The sequence below is a fragment of the Leucoraja erinacea genome, chromosome 22 (assembly GCF_028641065.1).
Source record: "Leucoraja erinacea ecotype New England chromosome 22, Leri_hhj_1, whole genome shotgun sequence".
In the NCBI taxonomy this organism is placed as follows: Eukaryota; Metazoa; Chordata; class Chondrichthyes; order Rajiformes; family Rajidae; genus Leucoraja; species Leucoraja erinaceus.
In genome coordinates this window covers 27,133,371-27,151,957 of record NC_073398.1, presented here as the reverse complement: position 1 = coordinate 27,151,957, position 18,587 = coordinate 27,133,371, and the positions used below count along the sequence as shown (strand labels likewise).

General features: G+C 43.2%; 1 protein-coding gene across 1 annotated transcript in view; it reads right to left on the bottom strand.

Moving 5' to 3' along the window:
- Positions 1-2,294: 2,294 nt before the first annotated feature.
- Positions 2,295-18,587, bottom strand: part of rbm28 (RNA binding motif protein 28) — a 31,155-nt gene continuing 14,862 nt past the window's right edge. Inside the window, exons 10-19 of the mRNA XM_055653287.1 lie at positions 18,291-18,400; positions 17,345-17,418; positions 14,789-14,924; positions 12,844-12,908; positions 12,230-12,385; positions 10,596-10,745; positions 9,313-9,387; positions 6,781-6,998; positions 5,689-5,788; positions 2,295-4,484 (exon numbers count right to left, since the gene is read on the bottom strand). Coding sequence (XP_055509262.1) covers positions 4,347-4,484; positions 5,689-5,788; positions 6,781-6,998; positions 9,313-9,387; positions 10,596-10,745; positions 12,230-12,385; positions 12,844-12,908; positions 14,789-14,924; positions 17,345-17,418; positions 18,291-18,400 — 1,222 coding nt within the window. The 3' untranslated portion in view covers positions 2,295-4,346. The remainder of the gene's footprint in view (positions 4,485-5,688; positions 5,789-6,780; positions 6,999-9,312; positions 9,388-10,595; positions 10,746-12,229; positions 12,386-12,843; positions 12,909-14,788; positions 14,925-17,344; positions 17,419-18,290; positions 18,401-18,587) is intronic.

Here is an 18,587-nt window from a genome sequence, read left to right as displayed (position 1 = left end):
CAATGTAATAAAAGAAAACCCCCAAACACCTGTCCCACGGATCAGCACCACTCTTCAGAAGTGGATTTGTCAATGACCACTGTCCGCAGAAGAGTTGATGAACAGAAATACAGAGGCTGCTCTGCAAGATGCAAACCACTGGTTAGCCGCAAAAATAGGATGGCCGGGTTACAGTTTGCCAAGAAGTACTTAAAAGAGCGAACACAGTTCTGGAAAAAGGTCTTGTGGACAGATGAGACGAAGATAAATTTATATCAGAGTGATGGCAACAGCAAAGTATTTTAAGTCAAAGTCAAAGTATCCTTTATTGTCATTCAGACCTTTCGGTCTGTACGAAATTTTGTTGCCTTGCAGTAATACATATAATAAAAATAACAAAACACACAATAAACACAAATTTAACATCCACCGCAGTTTGACTTTGTTCACCAGCCCCCATCTTCTCACTGTGATGGAAGGCAAAAGTCTTAAAGTCTTTGTATCTTCCCTCTTTGCTCTCCTTCTGCGCTGAGGCGATCCAGGCTTCGGATGTTGTGACACCGCCGGGTGATGGTGAAGCAAGTGTCCGCGAACGGGCCGGATCAAACTCCGCGGCCCGGGGTGGTCGAAGCTGCTGAAGCTGCCACCCTCCAGTCCAGCGGATGAAGCTGTTGTTGCTGGAGCTCCGGAAAAACAGGTCACCAACCTGTGACCTGCGAGCTCCCGACGATGTCGTCCACCGGCCGAACCTCTGAAGTCGGGTCGCCGCCGAAAGCCGGAATGCCGCCTCAGCCCCGAAGTAGGCCAGCCTCGCGTTGGTAAGTCCTGGCTCTGCCTCCGGAGCCTCGAGGTTGGTCCCAGTTGGAGGAGAGAAGGAACTGCCCAAGATCCAAAGCATACCACCTCATCTGTGAAACATTGTGGTGGGGGTGTTATGGCCTTGGCATGTATGACTGTTGAAGGTACTGGCTCACTAATCTTCATTGATGATACAACTGTGGATGATAGTAGCATAATGAATTCTGAAGTGTACAGACACATCCTATCTGCTCAAGTTCAAACAAATGTCTCAAAACTCATTGGCCAGCAGTTCATTCCACAGCAAGACAATGATCCCAAACATACTGCTAAAGCAACAAAGGAGTTTATCAAAGCTAAAGGCCAAGTCAATCACCCGCTCTGAGCCCAATTGAGCATGCCTTTTATATGCTGAAGAGAAAATTGAAGGGGACTTGCCCCCAAAACAAGCATAAGCTAAAGATGGCTGCAATACAGTCCTGGCAGAGCATCGGCAGAGCATCACTAGAGAAGACACCCAGCAACTGGTGATGTCCATGAATCACAGACTTCAAGCAGTCATTGCATGCAAAGGATATGCAATAAATACTGAACATGACTACTTTCATTGACATGAAATTGCTGTGTCCCAAACATTATGATGCCCTGAAATGGGGGGACTATGTATAAACACAGCTGTAATTTCTACATGGTGAAACCAAAATGTATAAAAATTGCCTTTAATAACATCTGACAATGTGCACTTTAACCACGTGTGGTTTTTGTTATTACAAATCTCAAATTGTGGAGTACAGAGGCCAATAAATAAATGATGGGTCGTTGTTCCAAACATTATGGAGGGCATTGTACAAGGGACAGTTGGGCAGAGTCGATAGCGAGACGAAGACCTTAGATGATCAGTTATAAGCGTAACAATTAAGGTGAGCAGTGAGAAGTTTGTAAGGTTTGAGACAGACGGAAAGATAACAGTAAAGGGTGAAGTGAACTATGGTTTTGCTGTGTGTCTAAGGATTTTTGGAAAGGGCAGCTTGGAAAGTCAATCTATATTCTGAAAAAAATCCTTTGTTTCTGTCATTTAGAAGTTTCAGATTAATTGAAAAATGGCAAGGACAAGTACATCCACATCGGAAAAAATTAGCAATAGTGAATTCGAAGAGATTTAATCAGCATCTTCACTGCTGATTGAACCTTCTGATTAGATCATTAACGCTTGGCATCATTGCTGTATCATTTGGGAGGAATGAATGCTGCTTCTCAAATAGTGCCCTGACATTAAAAATCCAACTGGACTGTGTTTTTAGGCAACAAGATAGCTCCCAAATTGCTGGGACTATGGGATTATCCTGTTGAATGGAAAGTATTAAGGATCAATTACACGGGATACTGCACGTGATCTGGAGTTTGCTGAATTTGGGAAATCATTAAGTAATGTTAACCTCAGATGAAGTGGGTTTGGAGAGAATCCAAGCAGTAGGAGTTTGAACCAATGTGTGCAGTGGCAAATGGAATATAATGCATTGGGAGCCGTAAGAAACTTTATTTTTGCATGGATGAGTTGGACAGGGTGGCTCTTTTCATTTATCTTTTGCTCTTATGAGCATTCCTGGTATTGCATTTAGTTTAGTTTAGAGATACATTGTGGAAACGGGCCCTTCAGCCCACCAAGTCCGCACCGACCATCACTCACCCATTCACACTAGTTCTATATTATCCACTTTCTCCACTCCCTACACACTAGGGGAAATATACAGAGGCTAATTAATCGGCAAACCCACGTGTCTTTTGGATGTAGAAGGAAACTGGAGTACATAGAGGAAAACCACGTGGTCAAAGGGCGAATGTGTGAGCTCTGCACAGACACTACCCAAGGTCAGGATCGAACCCGGGTCACTGGTGCTGTGAGGCAACAGCTCCACCAGTTGCTCCACTGTGCCATCCATTTATACTCATATCAGGTGCTACAATCACACGTCAAACATTTAAGATAAAGCCAGCCTCTTCAATTTTAAGTTTTACACTGAAATAAATCCATTTGGGGTTAGAAAACATCTGAGTAACCCGACTTAAATTTTCAAATTGTTTGTTACAGGGGGTAAAAGTACTTTTGAATATAAGCCAAGGAGTCAACAAATAAAACAGACCAAAGTACAATTTTCACATTAAAAACTCACCGTGCTCTCAGAGATATCACAGGCAAGCAATCAGAAGAACACAGCAGGAGGAAAACACAAGAGATGGGCAAGCTGCAAGGTAGACGAGAAGAAATGCTGAAGAGTGGGAGAGTACTGGAATTATTGAGTGCAGAGTTGGCATAAGTGGAAGAAGCCAAGGTTGTTCGTGAAAGGGAGACTCAAATTGTTTATCTCACCACACATTGTCATCAGCAAAAACATCAGCACTAAACATTACTGTAATAAGTTCAACTAAGATGTAAAAATATAACGTACACAAAATGAATTTGTACATTTAAACCATAGTCACATTAAAAGATCTGCAGTTGCCCTTTGGCCCATGAGTGACAATCATATTTATATAATGAACAGACAGATTGAGCCCATGCAACCCTAAGCCAGAGTCAAGGTCTGATTGAACTCTAGCTAGTGTCACTTGTTGGTAACATACATGATGCAAACACGTTTACCTTCCACTACAATTCCATGGACCCTTTCACAAAAGTCACATACTTCTCAACCACACATCAGTTTGGCAGGTTTAGCAAATGGCAATACATTCACCTCTCTCATTATTCAAAAGCCAGGAGCGGTAGATGTGAACCAGGAATCAGGAGAATATTAATTTCCCTGGATCATCCAAGGGCAACAAGGAGAACTATAGCACCTTTCTCAGTATTGTGGTTGGGGGGGGGGGGGAAATAAAGTCTCATCAAATCACATTATGTTCAAACCAGACACACTGTAGTGCTATACAGATTTAAACGTTAGTTCAGACATTCCATTAAAAGTATCCCAGCAGTTTATGGAAATACCACAAAGCAGTGGAGCTAGGGTGTCAGAACACTGCTGGTCAGGAGCAGGGACTAAGGCACATTATACAATTATCCAGGCATTCAAAAGCATACTTCCACAAAACCTCTTATAGTCATTTTAACTTTACCATTTGGGATTTACTATTTTCTCTCTGCTTCGAAGAACTGTTGACAATGATAAATTAAAGAGACCAAGTTTCAATTCCCAGTACATCCGTCCTGATCCAATCCTCGATCCAATGGATGAAGGTTGGAGGGGTGCAGGCAACCTATGACAATTAGCAAGCTCCAGAGATGAACATACATGCATAACACATGTGTCAAGCTGCCTCAAGCACATTGTTATCCTCCCACCAGATAGACTTCAGTCTTCAGCAACATTCAGCAGAAACCAATAGCTTCTTCACCACAGTTGATATTTCTCACAAACACCCAGAGGGTCTCGATACAATGTCGATGGCCTGCATGTGGCTGAAGTCATGTTACTGAGGGGGTCCTACAATCAAAGTACTTAAAGGGTATCTTATTCAAGTCTCACTCTGGATCTATCCCATGTTCAATCCGTGGCTTCTTGTCTTTCACTCTAGTCCTGAAACCATTTGCTTTTCTTCACAGAGCAGGAGGCTGGGGATGCCCCCAAGAGCTTCTTCTTGTACTGCTCAACCAGCGAATTAAATCTCATTTCTTCCTTGTCTTGTTTATTTTTCTTGGCCTTTCCAACCTTCAAAAGATTTTAAAGAAAATTTAACGAAATGACAAGCACACTGAAACGATTTGTAAGTAACCATGCTGATTCCTAGGTTGGCTCTCAACCAAGGCCTTTGAAAGGCTTCACCCTTCCTGGGCCAGCACAGGGAAGCAGTTAGTGCTGACGAGGGAGCAGAATTTGCTGGTTTAGCGATTATTCTCTTCATCCCCGTAAAAAATGTCAATCTTCCAAGTGTTACCGCAACCCCTTGGTTCCCCTCTCGAAGTCCTAGACTCAGGTCAGAGTAGGATGAAGCAAATGGAAGCCCCACCATCTGACCTTTCCAATCTCAATAATATCATCAAAATAGGCCTTCTGTACATGCGAGTGCTCGCAGAACATCTTGTGAGCTGCTCGAGTTGAGCCAGATGCCAGAATGAGCAGAAAAAGAACAATCTTCAGCAAAAGTAAGAGGAGGAAGCATGCCCAGCAGAAGTCATTTGCGGAAGATGGGGTTTAGGAAGCAAGTCAATTTAACCTCACACTCAAACGCAGGGCATGGATAGGCATATGGGACTGGGATCTTATAGCTAATACAGAAATGTAGGTGGGGGAACAACCGGGACTGGCAGCTCAATATTCTGGGGTACAAATGCAAATGTTACTGGATTTGGAAATTGTGAGTTATGAGGAGAGGATAGATACTTTTTTTCCCTCCCTGGACCCTACAGAGGTATATAAAATGATAGGAAAAGATGAGGTGAATAACAGCATTTTCCCCAGGGCAGGGGAATAAAATAAACCAGGGCGTAGGTTTAAGATGAGATGGCAGACCTGATGGGTAACTTTTTCCACACAAAGAGTGATGCATACATGGAACATGCTGCCAGGGAAAGTGGTAGAGGTGGGTACAATTATGTCATTTAAACAAAAACCTGGACAGATACATGGATAGGAAATGTATAGAGGGCTATGGCCAGGCTAGCTTAAACAACCCAAGCCAGCATGTACGAGTTGGGGTGAAGGCCAGTTTCGGTGCTGATAGCTCCATGACTTTACAACCTATCTACCAGTAAGATATTAAAGGACTAACTGCAGAGTAAACTCAATAATCAGGCACCTTAACCTGGTTAACATGTTGCCCTTGCATATTATCTGTCCATTACCCTACCTAGGCCTCCTCATACCCTCACAATCTCCCATCCTCCCCATCACCTCCACTAACAGCCATCCTCACCTGTTTGGTAACTGATGCCAGCTTCACTATTTGCGCCCGACTCGGCTGCACTTTCACCTTCTTGGGCATGGGTTGTGGCAGCTTTCCTTTATCTCGCTTTCTGGAATGAGAAAATATTCAGAGCCTTCAGGTTAATACCAACCAGCATTCTGTGTAATTGGGGAAGGTCAATGATACAGTTTAATGCAATCTTTCACTTCTTCTCAAGAAAGACCATTTGCACTGAACCAAGTCTTCCCTATGCTGAGAGGGTCGTGGAGAGCAGTGAAGTATCGTTCAAAGATACAAATACCACCCCCACAATTTGCCCAAGTAGTGTGGGTGAAGGCCTCAAACAGGGAACAGGTGGTGTAGGTCTGGCCCTGGCTAAGGAGTCAGCTAACTTGGTACAAAGGTCACTAGAGCTTAGCCCCACCTGTTTTATGAGAGAGACTTGAGCTGAGAACTACTCGATACTTCTACCCACCTCGCCCAGGTCATACCACTGGTGATGTCCTGTTATTCAGTTCAACAAAGCACTTTATCCCACATCCTCCCCGAACCTCCTCTATACAACCTTAGCGCCTGGGACGTGAGTAAATATGGTGGGTTCGGTGTTTAACTTTGGGGAAGTTAGCTTTTCTTTTAAAGGGGAGTAGCTTTTGCACATATTTATAAGTATTATTGTGCAAGGTGTGTACTACATAAAGCAGACAAATATTTAAAATCCAGTTTGGGCATGCTGCCCCACTTTTGTCCTTTGTACGTGCATGATGAAGTAACCAAAAGCCCCTTCTTCCCAGCCAGCACCTCCCATCACACCCAGGCTATGGGAGGCATTGAAACTTACAAAACATCTTTGCATAGGGAGCCATAGGTCACAGGTTTTAAATAATTGGAAAGGAACGAGGGAAAAGCATTTTGTTTCCTACATGGGAACATTAAGGTCTGCAATACATTACTTCAGATGATGACAGAGGAACATTCTGAAGGAATTTTCATAAAATAATTATATTTAAACAATTGGACAACTTTCAATCTACAGGCACAGATTCACTGAGCTTCTCCTGTGCTGTGAGATTCTGTGGTACATTTCCTAGGATAATCTCATACCGTATTTTGGGGCCTCGGTGTGATGGCAAAGGCAACACCTTCTTCCGCTTCTTGCCATTGGCCAGTTCCACTTCCTCTACCTCAGGCTTGGTGCAAAATCCGGACCATACTTTCTTGCTTTGTGAGCTGTCTGAGGATTTATGCTGCAGTTGGTCACATAGAGATTTACTGGGTTTTCTGGATTCTGTCGGAACCCCTGCTTTAAGTTGCTGTGCCTTCTGTGGAAAAAGAAAACACATTCAGCAATTACAAAAATCCCGTGAACCGCTAAATTATTTATTTTAAAGATCCAAATTTCAGTCAATAAAATTAATCAGGATTTGAGCTATACTCTATGTTTATCTTCCTTTCACAGTTCCCGTCTCCGCAGGGGCCAATTGACGTACAGCAGTGTAACAGCACACTCCTGTGGTTGGAAGTGGTGAGGGCAGCATCTCCAGTTATAAAAGGAACTCCTGTCAAATTAACCAGTGCTAGGCGCCTACGGGGTTACACAACAAATACCTCGTATTTATATATAATTTTATCAATTTCTCAGAATATCTTGACACACTTCACATCCCAAAACAGACCAACCTATCACTTAACCCACAGAATCAGTTGTTTTACAGATAGATAGTTGTTTGCTTTGATGGTGTCACATTTTGAGGGTGACTCCATCTCTCAGGGTAATCAGGTGGCCAATATGGGACCTCCAAACACTGTCACAGAGGACAAGAGGCTTCACCAGAAGAACACAGGAGAGAAAACTCTAATAAGAGTGGCACAGTGGTGCAGCTGCTGCCTCACAGCACCAGACATCCGGATTCAATGCTGTCTGTGAGGAGTTTACACGTCTTCCCTGTGACGCTTTGGTGTCGTCCATGTGCCCCGTTTCCTCCCACATATGAAAGACGTTCAGGTTTGTAGGTTAATTGCCCTAAGTGTGCAAGGAGTGGATAAAGTGGGATAACATAGAGGTAGTGTGAACAGGTGATCAACGGACAGTGTGGACAGCATTCTGATAAACCTTCTCTGTCCCCTCTCCAAAGCCTCCACATCTTTCCTGTAATGGGGCAAACCGAACTGTACACAGTAGGTATGTTGCAAAACTTATCTTCAGCGGCGCTGCAGTTCTGTCACTGCCCGTGTGCACGACTTTGGTGCCTTTGAGAGGGAAGCGGGTTTAAAACGCGATTTTCTCTAGGCTATTGAAATCGAGGTTGTTCAGCCTGCCTAGTTGCTGACGAAAAATCGCTGCGACATTAGTTCGCTGCAGCTATTTTAAACTAAATTGGGTTATTTAATTGTTATAGTAGATTAAAAATCATCCTCTAAAGCCGCGAACCCCGACAACGGGACGGATCTTATGTAGCGGACAAGGCAAGGTAGGTTGTTTATTTTTACATTAAAAAATGCTTCTTAAGATCCCTTTATTCAAATTTTTAAGTTGCGAGTACGTGACTTGGGGGCCCATTCAAACCCGCGGTATCTTTCATGCCGCATATGGGCTTCAAATCCACCGCAATGGCAACGTTCCAAACCATCGCGTTCCAGAAAAACCCACTCGCAAGCTGATTTAAATAGCAATTGAACACTAAATTCCTTCCATTTGGCCTATAAATTAATGTCAATGAGATTTAAAAATCATGTTTTATTGTGAATTCTTGTGTGAATATTCTTTGGACACTTAGGCTATTTAAAAATGTTAATCTTTTCTTAAGAAATGGATAGATGTTTAGATCTAGTAATTGAATTTTGGAATTAGCTACAATTGGGTAACTAACTAATTATATGCTTTAATTTCAGGTCATCCAAGTAAGATTGTTTAATATTTGTTTCAGAATGCTTCAATCTATAATAACTGAAAATGTCTTTCAGTTCTCTTAATTTTTAATAAAGTTATGGGCTTTTGACTGTTCTTGATCACAGCTTTTGTGTTAAGTCAATGGAAAATCAATAGGGAACAAGATGCTAATTTCCGAGTATGGAAATGGCCAAAACCTTTTTTAATACTGAAGATATGAAAGTGAATTAGGTGTCAAATTAAACTTCTTTTTATGCTTTATCTGATGGGATAAATTGCAGACTTGATTTTTTAAATCTCAAAATTTTGTAACATTGTAACACAGTACTTCAAATAGAGCCTACCCAAAGTCTTACAGAGCTGCATCATGACTTCCTGACAATAATATTCAATTCCCCGACCAATGAAGGCAAGCATACCATATGCCTTCTTTACCACTCTATTTATTGTATTGCCACTTTGATGGAGCTATGACCATGGACCCAAGATTTTTCTGTACATTAATGCTGTTAAGGGTCTTGCCATTAACTGCATATTTTCCTTTAACACTCAAAGCACAACATCTCACACTTGCCTGTATTAAATTCCATCTGCCATTTGCCTGCCCATTACTATAGCTGATCTATATCCCACTGTATACTTTGACATATCAAAAATAATCAATTGAAACTCAAATGGAACATCAGATGTAAACCCTACTGGTGCCGCATAACTCAGCTAAATCATGTCCTAGATCGAGTCCTTACCAGATTGTTTTGTGCTCGCATCTCTTTGATCTTCAGTTTCCTCCGATCCTCCAGTGAAAATTCCACAATTGGTCTCTGTTTCAGAGGAAGAACGGAAAGCAGAGAGAATCATATTACAGATTCGAAAGAGACACAGCATTAAAGCACCGCACACTGATCAATGAAGTATCTCATGTCAGTTAATGGAGGCAGGGTCCTCTTTAACCCTTAAGATATCCCTCTTCCACAATGCACAAGACGTTCTATGTAACCAGCAAAGAACAGGCATAGAAGGAATGCTATCTAAAGTATGAAATTTAAGTATAAAAGTATGAAGTGTAAGATTTAGTCTCCGATTCCCGTCTTATTCAGATTAGTTCTGACAGTGAAAGGATGGGACCTCTGCCCCTGTATTGGGTACATATATGATCTTACAGCTCTGAAAAAGGGTAATTCAATACATCGTACATCACCCCACCAGCTCTTCAAATTATATTCAATCTAGATTCTCCCCAGCTTTCTTAGCTCCTACTCTTACAAATGAGTCCCCTGTCAACTATTTTGAATCTAAGAGCAGTAACATCCAAACACTTTCCCAGGAAAGAATTGCTTCTCTTACTTGATCGTTTAAGAAAACATTTCTCATAATGGGGATGAGTGTTGATGTAAATTTGGGGGCACTGCGTGGAAACATTCCCAGTCTCCCCACTAATTGCTGAGGGGAATAGGTGAAATATTGAAGAATGTAGTGGACTAACTATTGGAGAAAAAGCAATATTTATTTAATGTAAGCTTGATAGAAACTGGGATTTTGGCCAAAAACAATCTTGTCCAAAACTATTTCACTATTAGTAGAGACTTGCATCCTGCCCTTCTCTGTTGTATCTAAACACATGACCAGGGGGTGGACGGTTTCTGCCTAGTCCAAAGTGCAGAAAGCCTTCAGGTTTTATGTCCCAACTGCAGCCCTAAATCAAAGCCTGGAGCTTGGACTAAATATATAGGAAAGAACTGCAGATGCTGATTTAAATTGAAGGTAGACACAAAATGTTGGAGTAACTCAGTGGGGCAGGCAGCATCTCGAGAGAAGGAATGGGTGACATATCGGGTCGAGACCCTTCTTCAGACTTCAGTCTGTCCCGAAACGTCTCCCATTCCTTCTCTCCAGAGATGCTGCCTGTCCCGCTGAATTACTCCAGCATTTTATGTCTACCCTGGAGCCAACGAAAGCCAATGCCACCTCAAACCCCAAACATCTCAGCAATCCCAATCGGAACAGTCCCACCTAACTTGGCTTCACTCACTTTCTCTGGACCAAAGGGTTCTGGGTTGTTGTTCAGGTGGCGCAGAGTGGCCAGGGAGTGGCTGTGCTCCGTAAAATCTACAAATCCGTAGCCCAGGGACCGCCCATCCTTTTTTGTTTTTGCCGTCTGCAGGTCCCGCATTATCCGACACTAGTGGAAAATGGAGAACACATGTGAAACAAGGGCATTATATGCTAACGGTCTTATATTAAATTACAGTTGTCACCCTAAACTTCACAAATAAAGCAATCAACATTTGATTCAAAAACTAAATTGACATTGTTCCTTTCATGATTTTCTTACTACTATTCACACACAGGATGTCATCCTCACAGGCAATACCACACCTAGCGTCCATTCCTAGTTGTCAACTGAAATGTGATTACGAACCACAAAGTATTGAAGTGGCCAGTAATTCGACTTAGCTGCCACATTGAACAAAAGCCCAGGTCAGCCACGTTTCTCATCATTGGTGATCCGTATAATGTATTGACAGCAGTGCCATTGCGTGCCCAGTAGAGAAATCGAGTCTCCCTCCTGCTGGTGATGGTCATTGTGTCACATCTGCCCAACACAAATGTATCTGCCACCAAACAGCCCAAACCATGATACTGCCTAATTACTGCATGAAACATTAACTATTTCATTTGAGACACAAGAGGATGCAAATGCTGGTATCTGGAGCAAAAAAAGAGCTGCTGAAGGAACTCAGCAAGTCAGGCAGGATCGGTGGAGAGAAATGGACCTTTCAGCCCAGATGAAGAGTCTTGACCCGATATATCGACAGTCCCTCCACAGATGCTGGCTGACCTGCTGAATTCCTCCAGCAGCTCATTTTTAACTATTTGAGATATGTATTAACTCTGGTGAGAAGATATTTGCAACACTCGTCTTCATCAATATAGGCACTGGGTGCAGGAGTTGGGACATCATGTTACAGCCGTACAAGACATTTGGATTACTGTGTGCAGTTCTGGTCACCCAGCCATAGGAAAGATGCCATTAAGCTAGAAATGATGCAGCAAAAATTAACCAGGACCATATGAAGATTTGAAGACTCGAGTTAAAATGGATAGACTGGAATGTTTTTTTCCCTGGGTTGTAGAAGGCTGAGGAATTACCTTATTAAGGCAGGCATTCAACATCATGAGGGACATACATAAGGTAAATGGTCAGTGTCCTTCGCAAGGTACAGGAATCCAGTACTAGAGGTCGGATGTTTAATGTTTAATATTTCAAAAACATATCACTTATGATCATATGATAAAGTACTTTATCAACACTGTTAATAAAATGATTCAAATATTCTACCTGACTGCTGCCCCAGCTGGGCTCATTCTCTCAAGCATTACTACTGCAAACTACAGGAGGTGGATTTACAGTCAGGTCATATGATCATAAGTGATAGGAGCAGAATTAGGCCATTCAGCCCATCAAATCTACTCCACCATTCAATCGTGGCTGATCTATCTCCCCCTCCTAATGCCATTCTCCTGCCTTCTCCCCAATACACTTCTGGCACCTGTACTAATCAAGAAAAGTCAGGTATCCCTTTGTTTTCTTTCCTCTTCCATAAACGTGTCTGTGCATTCCTCCCCCAATATCACTACAATGTCATTGTCACTAGCTCTTACCTCCTTTATCCGAGCTTCCTTTGTCCCAGCGGCTTGTAAACAAAGTTTCCGAAGCTGTTGGTCGGTCACTGACTTTGGAACATTGTGGACACACAGCCTTGTTGGCGAGACAAAAATATTCACATCCTTCAACTTGTGCCGCTTAAGCTCCTCAAACTAAACACAAAACAAGTGTGGGGTCAGTCTTGCAATAAATTTGTACCTGTTTCACTGGACAAAGATGGTTATTCGTGGAGGACATCAAGGAGGAATGGTCAGGAAAGAACTGCAGGACTGAGGGGTACTGGAGCTACAACACGTACCTTACATTGCTCCCACCTGAATTAGCTGATGTTTCCCTCCCTCATGCACTCCCAGCCTGCTATGCACATTCTCAGCATGAAACCAGTAAACACAGACTTGGTTGTTCAATTTGTATCTTATAAATATACCCACTAGCAATGCTCTACCCATTGAGAAGATGGTCCCCAATATAATGGGACACTTGACATTCTGTAAATATCTTTCCCAGCTAAGAATCCTGCTTGAAAGCATTCTCTCAACCTCCAGAAACAAGTGGATGAGAATAGGGTACAGTAATTGTATTTGTAACGAGGGATGATCAAATAGCTCACCCGCATCCTCTTGGTCATGTCTGAAGTACTCATACCCTCAGCAGATTTCATTCCAGCTCGAATTACTGATAAAGAAAAAGAAAACATGACTTTTTTTCTCCTACCAGTATCAGGAGATTTTTGCTCTGAATGGACAAAATTATTTTTCACCTTTTAAACATTACAACGTGAAAATATATTCTACAAAAAACTAAGATTCGTTTAAACAGTCACCGTTGCTATTTGAGAAATTTAGTAGTCCATTTGCACCCACCAAAGTTTCCCAAACATCAACATGACAAAAGCTAGATATCCAATGATACCCGTTTAATAAATAAATATTGGTCTGGGCAATTGCACCTCTTTATCCATCATAGTATGGATCAGAGGGGCTCTCAGTTCTCCGGTGATGGTTTTGAGCCTCCACAACCTTGCATTTCAGAGGCGAGAATGATGCTCATTGAAATATGGCCGACATCTGATGATCTGAGTATAGAAGTTGAGAGGTCATGTTGCAATTGTATAAGATGTTGGTGAGGCTGCATTTAGAGTATTGTGTTCGGGTTCTGGGCACCGTGTTATAGGAAAGATGTTGTCAAGCTGGAAAGGGTACAGATAAGAATTATGATGATGTTGCCAGGGTTAGAGGGTCTGAGCTATAAGGAGAGGCTGTGTAGGCTGGGACTCTATTCCTTGGAGCATAGGAGGATGAGGGGTGATCTTATTGAGGTGTATAAAATCATGAGAGGAATAGAGCGGATAGATGCAGATAGTCAGGTGGCGCGGTCGATGATGCAGCGGCCTCTGCAGTCCGTCTGTCTTTTTTTAAGTTTTTGTCCCGTTGAGTGTATAGTCTGTAGTGTTTTTTTTATTGTTTTTAACTGTGTATGTGTGGGGGGCAAGGGAACCTTTTAAATCTCTTCCCTGCACCGGAGACCCGACCTTTTCCCTGTCGTGTCTCCGTTGTTGTTGGGGCTTAGCACCGTGGAGCGGCCTCCAACCGGAACGCCCTGCGGGCTCCAGTCGCGGAGCCTGCGGACTCACCATCGTGGAGCTGGCCGGCTTGCGTGGAGAGCTGTGGTGGCGAGCTGCTGCGGCCCGACTCCGGAGCTTCGGAGGCTCCGGCCGCAAGCCCGGTAAACGGTGACATCGGGAGCTTGCGGTCCATTAGTGGAAGACCGCTTTTCGGAGCTCCCGCAACGGCATCTTCTCCTGCTCGAATTGCGGGGTTGAAGGCGACCCGGAGCGGGGCCTTACATCGCCCGGCGCGGCCTTAACGGCCACGGGACTTGCTAGCGCCTGCAACATCAAGACCTGGGCAGAGCCTTACATTGCCTGGTGCGGCCTTAATGACCGCGGGATTTACCATCGCTCGCCGGGGGCTTTGACATCTGGAGAAGAAGTGGAGAGCAGGGGAGAGACAAGACTTTGCCTTCCATCACAGTGAGGAGGAGATTCACTGTCGTGGATGTTTGTGTAAATTGTGTTGGTGTGTGTCTTGGTTCTTTTCTTGTTGTATGACTGCAGAAACCAAAGAACTTCATTTGAGGTTCAAATGTTAATAAACGGTATTGTATTGTAGAGTCTCTTGCCCGGAGTAGGTGAATGGAGGACCAGAGGTCATTGGTTTAAAGCGAAGGGGAAAAGAGTTCATAGGAATCTGAGGGGTAACAACGGCTGGTGGATGTATGGAACAAGCTGCTAGAGGAGGTAGTTAAGGCAGGGACTATCTGAATATTTATGAAACAGTTAGAGACAGGTACATGGATAGGACAGAATTGGAGGGATATGGACTAAAAGCGGGCAGGTGGGACTAGTGCAGCTGGGACATATTGGCCGGTGTGGACAAGAAGGGCCTGTTTCCACGCTGTATCACTCTATGACTCCATCACACCTTAGCTACAGTTGATCTTTTAGGGATTATGCAGTGAAACCCTGCTGATCAACTGCTACTCAGGATACTTACAGCCCTCTCGTGCCAGGTACATGTTGCGTGTTCCAGTTGGCTTGTCCGACTTTGTTTGCCGCAGTTTCTTGGCCTCATCACGACTGACTGCAATGGTCACGTTGAGCTTCCTCCCATCCAGCTTGAGACCTCCAGTCTGAAAACCAAAAATATCCAGTTTACGTCAGATGCCCATGAACATACTCAAAGAAAGGTAAAAGTGGCCTGGGTCACACATCAGTAAACAACCAACGTAATTCCAGAGAATCCCATGACCTAGTTAAAGAAATAAGCAAAGCAAGGGTTCTGAGCAGGGACAGGAGAATGGTAACAAGCCTACAAAGCAATCCTGTATTAGGAGGATAAAGTTGTTCTTCCACCAATGAAGAATGGATGGCCACATAACAGCTGAAATTGTGAATCAGGTGGTGTGAGACAAGGTCATCAAATTACAGATGATGATTTTGACCCCGTTTCATTGAAGTACAACATTAGTAGAACAAGAGTACTGTAATAGAAACATAGAAACATAGAAATTAGGTGCAGGAGTAGGCCATTCGGCCCTTCGAGCCTGCACCGCCATTCAATATGATCATGGCTGATCATCCAACTCAGTATCCCGTACCTGCCTTCTCTCCATACCCCCTGATCCACTTAGCCACAAGGGCCACATCTAACTCCCTCTTAAATATAGCCAATGAACTGGCCTCAACTACCCTCTGTGGCAGAGAGTTCCAGAGATTCACCACTCTCTGTGTGAAAAAAGTTCTTCTCATCTCGGTTTTAAAGGATTTCCCCTTTATTCTTAAGCTGTGACCCTTGTCCTGGACTTCCCTAACATCGGGAACAATCTTCCTGCATCTAGCCTGTCCAACCCCTTAAGAATTTTGTAAGTTTCTATAAGATCCCCTCTCAATCTTCTAAATTCTAGAGAGTATAAACCAAGTCTATCCAGTCTTTCTTCATAAGACAGTCCTGACATCCCAGGAATCAGTCTGGTGAACCGTCTCTGCACTCCCTCTATGGCAATAATGTCCTTCCTCAGATTTGGAGACCAAAACTGTACGCAATACTCCAGGTGTGGTCTCACCAAGACCCTGTACAACTGCAGTAGAACCTCCCTGCTCCTATACTCAAATCCTTTTGCAATGAAAGCTAACATATCATTCGCTTTCTTCACTGCCTGCTGCACCTGCATGCCTACCTTCAATGACTGGTGTACCATGACACCCAGGTCTCGCTGCATCTCCCCCTTTCCCAATCAGCCACCATTTAGATAATAGTCTGCTTTCCCGTTTTTGCCACCAAAATGGATAACCTCACATTTATCCACATTATACTGCATCTGCCAAACATTTGCCCACTCACCCAGCCTATCCAAGTCACCTTGCAGTCTCCTAGCATCCTCCTCACAGCTAACACTGCCCCCCCCAGCTTAGTGTCATCCGCAAACTTGGAGATATTGCCTTCAATTCCCTCATCCAGATCATTAATATATATTGTAAATAGCTGGGGTCCCAGCACTGAGCCTTGCGGTACCCCACTAGTCACTGTCTGCCATTGTGAAAAGGACACGTTTACTCCTACTCTTTGCTTCCTGTTTGCCAGCCAGTTCTCTATCCACATCAATACTGAACCCCCAATGCCTTGTGCTTTAATAGATTACCATGACTCTGAAGGAGGTCGAACTGAGATGGAGTTGGTGCAGGAAGTATTTTGGAGTTGAGGAGATGATGAGTTACAGGCTACTAGTGGTATATTATTTCCATACTGGGGAAAAAAGTGGTAATCAACATGTCATACTCCATAGTCATATACCTTAAACTACTTTATTGGTGCCATGGTTAAGATGTGGGATTGTAACCTAGAGGCCTGGGCTAACAATCCATAGTGCCCACTTCAAATCCCACTATGGAAATTGAGGTTAATAAACTGAATTAAAACCAAAACTCATGATGATCACAAAACCTTAAAAATTCATCTAATTCATCAAAGTCTTTCAGAGAAGGAAATATGCCATCTTTGCAAACTGGACCATATGCGATTCCAGACACACAGCAATATGGACAATACAAAATAATATTATTTGAAATGGCATAACCACTTTATTCAGGCATAATGAAGGGGAGCCAATGAATGTTGACCTTGCCTATGACGCTCTTGACTAAAAAACTAAGTAAAAAAACCTTGTGCACAATGTCCCACAAGTACATCCCCCACTCAGCAGCCCTGTCCTTTCAGCATAGAATCATCATGTTTGAGTGAAATGTGCTTGTTGCTCCGTTATCAATGGACTTTCTTCCTCCTGGCCTATGGAAACTGAAGCATAACTGCAGCTTACAGTGCAGCATATCACCAATGAATGAAAACAAATCCCATTAATTCAATGTGTGGAATCAAATGACTATGGATTCTTATTTTAAAGACTATTAAAGGATAGAGGAAGGGAAGAATAAGAGAGGTATAGCAATCCTCAAGCTCCCAGGAAGAAGAGTATTGGAGATGGCATAATGATGGTTACCAGGCAAGCGTTTTGGAGAGAGCCACACCAGTTCAGGTAACACACCAGTTCCTCACCTCACACTGGTTGTCTGCTGCCTCCACACACTTCTGTGCTGATTCTTTTGCCACAAACTGGGCAAATGCACAACCTGCAACAAGTGGAAATCAAGTGCTTGTAAGAAAGAAAAGATAAAACAAGCTAAATAAACTTTGCTCTTCCATATTTCTTTACAGAGGTGGCCACTTCAGTCCATCGACTTAATACCAACTCCCGAGCCCTCCCACTCTGTTTTTAGGTTTCTCATCTGTTTCTATATTCCATATTCTTTTCTTTGTCAGTTTTTTGCTGGTCTAAAATGCTCTCATTTCAACTCTCTGTGACTGCGTGGGTTTACTCGGGTGCTCTGGTCTCCTCCCACATTCCAGTCATGTGGGTTTGTAGGATAATTGACCTCTGTAAATTGCCCCTAGTGTGTCGGTAGTAAATGAGAAACTGGGATAACATAGATCTTGTGTGAACGGGTGATTGTTAGTCAACAAGAACTCGGTGAGCGGAATGACTTGGTTCCATGCTGTAACTCTAAATTAAACCTAACTAAATTACTACTCATCACCCTCAGCACTTCTTAGACCTTTCCGCTCTCCACCTATGTTAAATAAAGTCCTCCCAGATTATGACAGGAAACCAGTCCGGAGAACTGTCCATAACCCCAAACAAGTTCACGAGTGTAAATGCAGCCGCCCAGCAATATATTTAAATAAAACATAAGCCATCTGAAGGCACTATGTTCAGATATTTAACCAGATATTGCCACAAACACGGCAGAAGATGCCAGCAGACCCGCTGCAGCAAGCAAAGCCATTCCGCCACTCTCCTAAATGCTCGTATGTATGGGCTGTACGTATGTCAGGCATTCATAACCTGGGGAGGACCTGTACAATGGATTGTGCATTTGTCATTAATATCAGCAATTGAGCACTGATTTTATTGCCAAGCAGCGTTCTATGTCTCTTGCCTCACCCTTGGAGTGCTCTGTGTCATGATGCATGACAATACGAACATATTTCAGATCTCCAAACTGCTCCAATAGCTCTCCCAGTGAATCTTCCTCGGTGTCAAAAGACAGATTCCTGCAGGAAAAATAGAAAAGTGGTAAACTATGATATAAATCAAGAGAAACCAGCTGGAACCAAAGGGTTACACTCATCAAACAGCACAGAATGAATTAAAACCAGAGGGTGATCCATGTTAAGAACATAGCTGGACACAAAATGATCTATCAGTGATGATTTTTGGACCAGTTAGGGAAAAAGAAGT